Source organism: Eretmochelys imbricata, chromosome 1 (genome assembly GCF_965152235.1).
Source record: "Eretmochelys imbricata isolate rEreImb1 chromosome 1, rEreImb1.hap1, whole genome shotgun sequence".
In the NCBI taxonomy this organism is placed as follows: domain Eukaryota; kingdom Metazoa; phylum Chordata; order Testudines; family Cheloniidae; genus Eretmochelys; species Eretmochelys imbricata.
In genome coordinates, this window is record NC_135572.1 from 266,797,937 (window position 1) to 266,807,523 (window position 9,587).

General features: G+C 49.1%; 1 protein-coding gene across 1 annotated transcript; it reads left to right on the forward strand.

Annotated features, from left to right (window-relative positions):
• The first annotated feature begins 3,488 nt into the window (after window positions 1-3,488).
• ATF4 (activating transcription factor 4) lies at window positions 3,489-7,085 on the forward strand. Its single transcript, XM_077830260.1, has 3 exons — window positions 3,489-3,691; window positions 4,887-5,198; window positions 6,150-7,085. The coding sequence occupies exons 2-3, from the start codon at window positions 4,982-4,984 to the stop codon at window positions 6,995-6,997; spliced, it is 1,065 nt and encodes a 354-aa protein (XP_077686386.1). The 5' UTR covers window positions 3,489-3,691; window positions 4,887-4,981; the 3' UTR covers window positions 6,998-7,085.
• Window positions 7,086-9,587: the final 2,502 nt, after the last annotated feature.

Here is a 9,587-nt window from a genome sequence, read left to right on the forward strand (position 1 = left end):
AGCTCCAGTCACTGACCTGCTCTGCGCTGTGCAAACACAGAACAAAAAGATAATCTCTGCCCCAAATCTCTCCCTAGGGAAAAGATAAAAAACCCAACACTTTAACGTAGAGCCTAGCATTTGTAGAAAATTGTGGGCTTTAGTAAAATAGTAAAGAGAGTGTGTGAACATATCTTAACATTTTCCTTCATGTATGTAGCAGCAGCCCCTCACCCTGGTAGGCTGCTAAAGAAGGCGGGGCAGTTCTCCCTGCTCTGATGTCACATGGCCTCTGTCCGGCAGTGAATTCCACAAGAGTAGACCCTGGGGCCTTGTGAATCCTCTTAGGGGTTCATGTATTGTAGGTGCATGTTTTATCTCTGCATTTCTAAGGTACCCTTCACAGTAACACTTAGTCAAGAACACTGCAGCCAGCTGGTCACATTTTAGCAGGTATTCACTGACCATGCACATCAATTATTTAATTGTTTATAATTGTATAAACCTTTTTTATCATAAAAATGATTTCTCCCAAACTTACCAGGCTTGACTGCACTGCATACAAGCCACATACCGCCTAGGAAGTCTCTGTTCTGAGGTTTTTGAGTTAATGGTGAGAAAAGACTCTTGCATTTCTCAGTTTAGAAAACATTGTTTTCATTCTCACATCGATGAAGAAGCAACCACAGGATTTTTACTTAAAGGGGAAATTTTTTTTTGGTCTGATATGAATTATCTCCACCAAGGAGAAATGTTCAGCAAATTCTGTGCAAAGGCAAATGGGTGGTTTAACAATTAACATGGAACTCTGTATGATATCTTATTTATACAAGTATCTAATAAATGATGATGTATTACAGTCATTTAGGAAACTGGGAAATAACCTTGAAGTTAACCAAGGGCTGGGGTTTTCGGGGGTTTTTTGTTTTTGTTTTTTTTGGCTGGGGAGAGATGGAAGATTTCTCTCTGGAACCTTTCACCAGTACAAATTTCATGCACAGAGAAGAAGACCAGGCAGATAAAAAAACAGGCCAATCTGGGTGAAGTTCCTTCTTGCGCATTTCATGTCTGCTTATATGATTTTTGCTCAGATGTACAGTGACTCATGGAAATCCATAATTATCTTTTCAAGAGGAAGGGTACGCTAAGTATTTACTTTCCATTGATTTAGCTATAATGACAGCTTTACAATCACCTTTTTATTTTTACTTAAAAGGGGTAAGGGAGGGGGAGGCAGTCGAGGTTGGGGGATGTCAAAGCCTTCCCCTCAGCCAATCCCCATGCTGCACTGATGTCCACCCACCTACCCATCCAATCCCGTTTGGCTTCTTTGAAAGCCAGTGTCTCTCCTCAGTTCTCTGTACTGAAGCTCAGTTAGCTCCTTGACACATTTTTCAGAACAGTCGTCATGGATCACTGAACTGTTATTGTGATGTCTTCTGAGATGGAGTGCATTCTCCCCTCCAATGACTCAAAATGTTCTTTTGCTCTTAAAAGAAAAAAAATCCCTTGTATACATGGTACCTTTCCATTCAGCAGAGCTGTTCCTATTGTGCATTCAGAGTAATTTATGCTGACTTTAGTGATGATTAGGTTGTACTGCTTTCTTGCTCTTCTGCTGGCTCTGCAGGGCTGAGGGTGGGAGCTGGACTGCATTTGTCCTTGTGGGTTATCGTAAAATTGTTTGCTAATTTCCAGTGAGTTACAGCTGTGCAAACCGGATGAAGGCCATTAGGTTCCACACGTGTTGCTAAGGCCATAACTTGAAGAGGATATGGCTGCTGCCAGAAGTAGCTGAGGGCACAAGTTTGTCCTGCAAAACCTTTATTCCTGATAATGATGCCTGAGCAGCCAAAAAACCAGCTTGACTGCCAGAGCCCAGGCTGAGTTTCTAAGGTTGGCATTATGCAAAAACATCTAATTATAACTGAATAAACCTGAGTCAGCAAGGGAAGGTGGGGCGGGGGGGAAGCAGGGCTGGCGCAGCTTGGGGGAGGAGCCATGGGGGAGCAAGGGAAAGAGGGGGGCAAAGCTAGCATGGCAGGGGGAGGGGCCATGGAAGAGCACAGTGCACTGGAGGGCAAGGCTGGCACAGCAGGAGGAGGGGACGGCCCAGGGGAAGCGAGAGGCACAGTGGGGAGAGGGGCAACAAGGGCACTGTGGGGCAAGGCTGGCATGGCTGAGGGAGCAAGGGAAAGTGGAGGCAGGGCTGGCACTGAAGAGAGAGGGATCAAGGGAAAGCGGGGTGGTGCTGAGAGCAAGGCTGGCACGGTGGGGGGAGGGACTGGGAGAGCAGGGGGGCACTGGGGGCAGCGATGAAATAGCAGGGAGGGGGCAGTGGGAGGCAGGGCTGGCACAATGAGGGAAGGGGCATTAGGGGCAGGGCTGGCACAGCAGAGGGAGGATGCTGGGGGCAGTTTGGCACAGCAGGGAGAGGGGCAGAGTGGGGCAGGACTGGCACAGCCGGGAGAAGGACAGTAGGTGAGGAGCAGTGGGGATGGGGCTGGCACAGCAGAGGGAGGGTGCTGGGGGGGCAGGGCTGGCACAGCAGGGAGGACAGTAGGGGAGTGGGCAGGACTGGTACGGCAGGGGGAGAGCAGGGGCAGTGATGGCACCACAGGGGGAGGGGCAGTGGAGAGGGAAGAGCAGGCATGGTGGGGGGTTGGCACCGCAGTGGGGTGGCAGAGCTGGCATGGCAGGGGGAGGGGCAGGCATGGTGGGAGTTGGCACCGCGGGGGTTTAGCTGGCATGGTGGGGGGTTGGCACAGCAGGCGGAGGGGCAGTGGGGGGAAGAGCTGGCATGGCGGGGGCAGTGGGGCAGGCACGGTGGGGGCGGGGCTGGCATGGTGGGGGGCTGGCACAGCGTAGGGAAGGGCAGTGGGGGGGCAGAGCTGGCATGGCGGCGGGAGGGGCAGTGGGGGCGGGGCTGGCCAGGCTGTCCGGGCCGCGCACGTTGCAGCAGCCGGGCTCTCCACACAGGCCCCCTGGCTCTGCCCACCCTGCCATTCAGCGCCGAGGCGCAGCCCATCTCCGAGCTGCAGCTCCCGCCGTTTGCGTCTTTCTCTCGCCCTAACCAATGGTATCCCGCAGCATACGTGAACGCGCGGTATCAGCCAATCAGCGGTTTACAAGACCACGTGGTATTCCCTGTGCCGTGCTGAGCTCGGAGCCCGTCTTTGGCCTGGCTCAGCCGGTGGCGCTGTGAGGCCCCGCCCCTGTCTGTGCGTGACGTCACGCCTAGTCAATGAGGTACAGTGTTAGAGTGGGATAAAATAGTCCCTGTGATCCTTCTGCCGAATGTTCGCTAGCCCCGACCTCTGCCGTGTGCGAGACCAAGATTCGTGGTGCCTTTAGCCAGGCAGGGGACGGTAGATGGGCACAGAGCCCTTCGAATCGTCCAGGCAATTTTGAGCGCGCGGTGAATGTGGCGGAAGGATACAGTGTTACCGGGTCTCATTTTGTGGGGCAAGACAGGCGGCAGCTATATAAGGGCGGAGCGCGGGACGCGCCCTCTCATTGTCTCTCTGTCTGTTTAGGGCTCTGGGTGGTTGAGGGCGTGGGCGCAGCTAGGACTCGCTTGACCCGGAGGAGCCTCGCTGCCGCCGCCATGGCTTGGTAACGGCGGCAGGGCCAGCAGCGGCATCGGCCAGTGCAGCGGGCGCAGCAACAGCAGCGGCGTCCTCGGCCCATCCCCGGCGTCTGCAACCATGGCGTGAGTACGGGGGTGGGGGCAGGGCCCCCGGTCCCCCACCGGGCATGATCTGGCCGAGCGGGGGAGGGGATAAGGCTCTGAGAAGGTCTCCCCTATGTTGGCGAATGGTTTTTCCCCCGGTGGGGGGGGGGCTGAGAATGGTGTAGTCCGTAGCGAGGGAGTTGGTCTCTCGCGAAGGGGGGGGAGAGGAATGGTCCGCTCGAGACGTTCTGAACGTTCCATTGCGCGTTTCCATTCCCTGTTAGGGAGTGAGCGCGTTACTGGGAAATACCATATTGGGGGGGTGAATTCCTCTTAGCCCAGGGAGAAACTATTTCGCATAGCCAGGGCTGGAGCGCTCCATCCGGGGGCGGGGGGTCGGCACATGGTTCTGGAGCCCTGAACTCTGTCTCTCGCCGCCTCTCCACGCCGAGCCTCTGGAGCCGCGCGGGTCCCCAGGGCTCGGGTCTCGGGAGGAGCGCTATGGCCGCAGCCACGGACGGGGCAGGCTGCTCGTTCAGCCTCTCGCCCAGCTGCCCCACGATTCTGTAAGCCCTGATTGAGTTTCCAGGCGGCAGCCCATGTTGTCCTGAAGTGTCCTCTTCCGAGCTGTGCAGTAAGCGCTCTCCTCCCCTGGCCACTGGCCGGGAGTCCGAGCTGTTCAACGCCTTTCGGCTCTTGGATGCCAGCAGCCGTCGGGAGTAGCCCCAGTGGAAACGTGGCAGGAGGCACAAAATGGCCGCCTATTTATAGGGTGGGGAGAGAGGCCCAGGAGCAGGAACATGAAATGGCTGCAGCTTGGCTTCGGCGCAAGAGTCCTGCTGCGCATGAGTCACCGCAGAGTGGTGGGTGGGGCATATGGTCAGTAGCTATGACCATATTTGGTCATGAGGAAACTTGAGTGGCCCTTTTGTTAAGACTTAATAAGCAGCATGTTAGGTGTTACCATCTGGCCCTGTTGTGGGGATAGAATTCTGAGATCGGCTTGGACGGGGTCAAAGTGCAAAGAATGTGTCTGACAGGAAAAGTGAGATCCTGAAAAGGGAGGCAACCCCAGTCTGCTTAGTGTTCCATAACCTGGTTTTGATAGTGGAATGTTTTTGTTTTGTTGAAAGTGACATTTCTACACCAGTGGAGAACAGTCAATATTTAAGTCAAATCAAACACAAATGGCTGTTTCTGCTATATAACCAATCATCTTTTATCTTTGCTCCAGGTTTTTCAAAGCACCTCACAGCAGCATTGCTGTAATTGACAAAGACACCTACTCATCTTCACTCTTTGACAAAAAAGCATTAAAACATCACCAGGATGAGCCTCTTGAACAACGAGATGCCGTTGGGGGATTTACTGTCCCCCTTCAACCAGTTGTCTTCGGTGGCTGAGGAAAGCCTAGGACTTCTAGATGACTACCTGGAGGTGGCCAAGCCCCTCCGTTCGCATGGGTTCTCCAGCGACAAGGCTAAGGCAGTCTCCTCCAATTGGCTGGCTGTGGATAGTTTGGGCAAAAACACAGATAACAGCCAGGGTAATGCATTACTTTATTCATAAAGGAAATATATTAATTTGGATCAGTTTAGACTAGGGAGTATTCCCATCTAGTGTCCTATCATTAAATATTTGCATATCACTTAACATTCTGCCATTAATCAGTGAGCTGTTTAAATGATGAAACAGCAGTGTCTGTTTAGAATCGAGCATCTCCCTCCATGTTCCACATATGGTTCAGAAGCCTATACTTTGGGGAAGGGTCCCACAAGATACGAGAATGTTGCTGTCATTTGCTTTCACTTATCTCTCAGAAGTCTCTCCCCAAACACTTCAATTCTATGTAGAGATTGGAGGAGCCAGAGAAAAGTGGAATGTCATAAGTCACTATCAGGGTTATTTTGTCCTGTATGGTAGAGCCCTGCAACTCATCCCAGAACAAATGACAAATATCAGGTGGGAAAACAACCAGACCCTCTTGGAGTCAGGTTGGTGCAGCCTCTTGTCCTGCCAGAAACCTCAGTCCACAGCACAGTGAGTGTGCATGCCAAAGAGTCTCTCATGCTAGTGGATGGCAGGAGCAGAGCCACGAAGCTGATGATTGATGTACTGTTGTGCCAACCCAAGGGGCACATAAAGGAGAGCTGACCCCATGGGCATGAGGCAGTGGTGGTGCTGGCTTGGGGTTAGGTCAGAGAACAATTTGACCCCCCCCCCCCCAGTCAGGTGGGCTTGGGTCCAGTCTGGGTGAGGCCTAAAAATTAGGCATAAGCAGCCCTCTACTGTGCACAACATATGAAAGTGATGGCAGAAGAATCTGTTGCAAGTATTAGATTTGATAAATTTGCATGTGAAAGTTTAGCAACAAGGGGATGGATGGAGGAAAAAAATAAGCAAAATATTTTGCATCCTGAGTTTTTTCAGAAGGCTTGAGTTGATTGAGAGTGTGACTGTTGTACTTTTATGGTAATTAAGTTTCCGTATGTTGCAGAGGATGCCTTCTCAGGCATGGATTGGATGGTGGAGAAGATGGATCTGAAGGAATTTGACTTTGATGCCCTGTTAGGAATGGATGATTTGGAAGCCACCGTCTCTCCAGATGAGCTCATGGCCACGTTGGAAGACACGTGTGATCTATTAGACCCTCCTACCCAGGAAATTCACGACAAAGAACCTCCACTGATAACTGACCCAATCATCCATCACCCTGAATCTCCAATTGGAGTAGATCAGGTGGCCTCACTCACTCTCCTTTTGTCTCTTCCCCTCTCCCCAGGATCCCTGAATTCCACTCCAGACCAATCTTTTAGTTTAGATCTAGGCAGTGAAGTTGATGTACTGGAAGGAGACAGAAAGGCAGAAGCTACCACGTTTGTGGTGGTGTTCCCCAAGTTGGAGAAAGAGGAGGAAGCCCACTCAGATGATAGTGGAATATGCATGAGCCCAGAGTCTTATCTGGGGACCCCCCAACAAAGTCCAACCACCTCTGTAGAATCTCTCAATGATAGTCAGTTTCCCACAGACCCCATTTGTGATTCAGTGCGGTCCAAACCATATGATCATCCTGCTGAGAAGGTAGTGTCAGCAAAGGTGAAGGGAGAAAAAAGAGCTGATAAAAAACTGAAGAAGATGGAGCAGAATAAGACAGCTGCCACACGTTACCGGCAGAAGAAGAGGGCAGAACAGGAGGCCCTGTCTGGGGAGTGCCAGGAGCTAGAGCAGAAGAATGAGGCATTGAAGGAGAAGGCCGATTCCCTGAGCAAAGAAATCCAGTATTTGAAAGATTTGATTGAAGAGGTCCGCAAGGCCAAGGGCAAAAGAGCCAAAGTCCCCGAGTAGGGTAGTCGGTAGAAGTTCTATGTGCATGTACATAAGAGCTTGATGCTAAAAGTTGTGTATTATTGCCTAATAAATTATTTAATAGTAAGTTGGGTTTTTGTGTGTCAGGGAGGGGTGCACTTGAATGAATGGACCATTTTTTCTCACTACAATCTCTGGCTGTCTATAAGCAAGCGTTTGGTAGCCTCTTAGACTCGCTAGCTAATGGAATGGAGACCATGTTTAAAATAAATGAGCTGACCTGCTACTGGAGTAGAATTTGGAGACTGCAAGCTAACTGGGATAGGGGTTTGGAGGAAGACCCAGCATGCTGTAGATTTCCAAATGCACTTCACTGCTTGGCACTGTTTTCAGGCTTTGGCTCTTAATCTACTAGGTTGATCCATTTACTTGTGACTTATGTCCGCCCTGAATCAGTGCACGTGACACAATAGCTGTCATACAGGAAGCCTCATGAGAGCTAGAACACAACTGCAATGTTGAAGTATCTGAAAAATGTACTTACTAGGTCCTTAAAGGGGCAAGGTGAACATAAAAAAAGCATTTTTCTTTTCATGTTTGCTTTTGTAGCAACAGAAAATGTGGTTCCCCTAACTTAGTCTCCTATTTAGAGGTGTACTAGCTATAAAACTTGCAGACAAGTGATTTTCCAAGTTGATGCTATCCATTTAAAATAGCATAACTTGATACATTTATTTTTGGAATTAAGGGGATCTGTTACTACTTGGAATAGCTTTAGACATGTCCATCTCTAAAGCCCCAATTTAAGCTAAATTAGACTGATTAGAAGTGAAGTTGATTTATACATATTCATCAGGCTGTCACTGATGTGACCGTGATTAATCTTCATGCTAGTCAACTGAAAACACTAAAATGCTTGTATTCAGCTGTGGTGTATTTTCTGTTACTGACATTTGAGGAATCATTAATCATTGGCAGTAGCTTAAATGGTGGTTACCCTACTTTTCTGTTGTATTAGCATATAGCTGTGGATACAAATTGCATATGGGGGGAGGGGCTTAAACTGGAAAACAAGTCCTGATAGAGGCATGGAGATGAATTCTGTCCCACTTGACTGAAAGGCTAAAATGGAAAATACTGGTTTGAGTCTGACTGGATGGACAGTAGAACCTGAGTTACAAATACTTCAGGAATGGAAGTTGTAACTGAACTTCTGATTGTGAACTTCTGGTTCCAAATGGGGTGTATGGTTGACTGGTCAGTTTGTAACTAATGTTTGAAACTCGGGTTCTACTGTACAACTTTTACTACATTGGCAGTAGGATTCTTACCCATTTTTTTACTGTGGTCATAGAAGCGGTTGTATCCACTTCACAGTGTAACAAAAATAGTAGGATAGTGCTTTTGCTCCCTACTTCCTGTTTCTTGTGATGAACACCCTGGATACAGCAGAGGTCCCCAAACGGGGATGCGGAGGAACATTCGGGCCTGGGCCAGCCCATGTGGGAAGAGTGGGAGTGCCACCCAGCCCCACTCCACCCCCAGCTCTGCTCCAGCTGTGGCTCCACTCCTGGACCCAGATCTATCCCCAGCCTTGGTCTCGTTACCCCTGTTGAGCCCCACCCAGGAGTGGGGTGGGCAGGAGGGGTTGGGGGAGAGATGGGACTGTGAAAAGTTAAGGAAGTGCTGGTTTACAGCATTTTTGTCATGGGCATTTACTACCTGCTAATTTTGGCTTCATGACATACTTGAATACTGAATTAGCTTTTGAGCTTGAATGATCCCTTTCAGACCACTTTTAAACTTATTTAAACTCTTAGAGCTAATTTTAAACAACCTGTGGTAGTCTTCAAGAGGGATGGCAGTAAAGTGTTCTGGCTAAATTCCAGGTTGGTAATTGGCTGCCAAAAAAGCTACCATACTGTATTGCTGGCCCAGCAATTCCTGCTGCATTTAAACCAAAACATAGTTAAAATTACTGGTCTTTATGCAGAATAAAAAGTTTTATGACTACGTACTAGGCACAGCAACAAGACAGTCCATGCCCTGAAAAGCTTAAAATCTCACAGTAAACTTTGGGGAAACCTAGAGGATGGCATTACTTGGTACCGTCTATATTTTAGGTATATCTGTTCATGCCCTTTTCAAGTGGAATCTTTACGCCATAATTGCTTCTAGCATTTTTCAAGAAGGCCTACGGTGGAGGCTTACCTCAGATTGGAATGGGTAGACTGAATGGTAAATTTCTTTGAGAAGGAGAGGGGTGGGAGAGCCCTCAAACCAAATTTAAATTTACACTTTACAGTGCACAGCTGGTACAACTTAGATGATTTCCTAGAGTGGGTGAAAAGAAAAATGAATCCTTATATTAGCCTAAAATTCACAAGCAATTAAATATACAAGAAGTGACCCACTTCATGAACAAAATTTTGCTGTAACCTATGTTCATGAAAAAGCATTAGTAAATGTGTGTGGAGGGAACTTCTAAAACTTACGGAACTTTTACTTCTAGATCACCGCTTCCCATCTGGGGCCCTTGATACACAAAACCAGCCCTCTTTGCTTCTTTAGAGAGGTGTCTAGGGCTATGTGATGGGGTGAACTCACCCCACACTGGATGGGGAAGGAT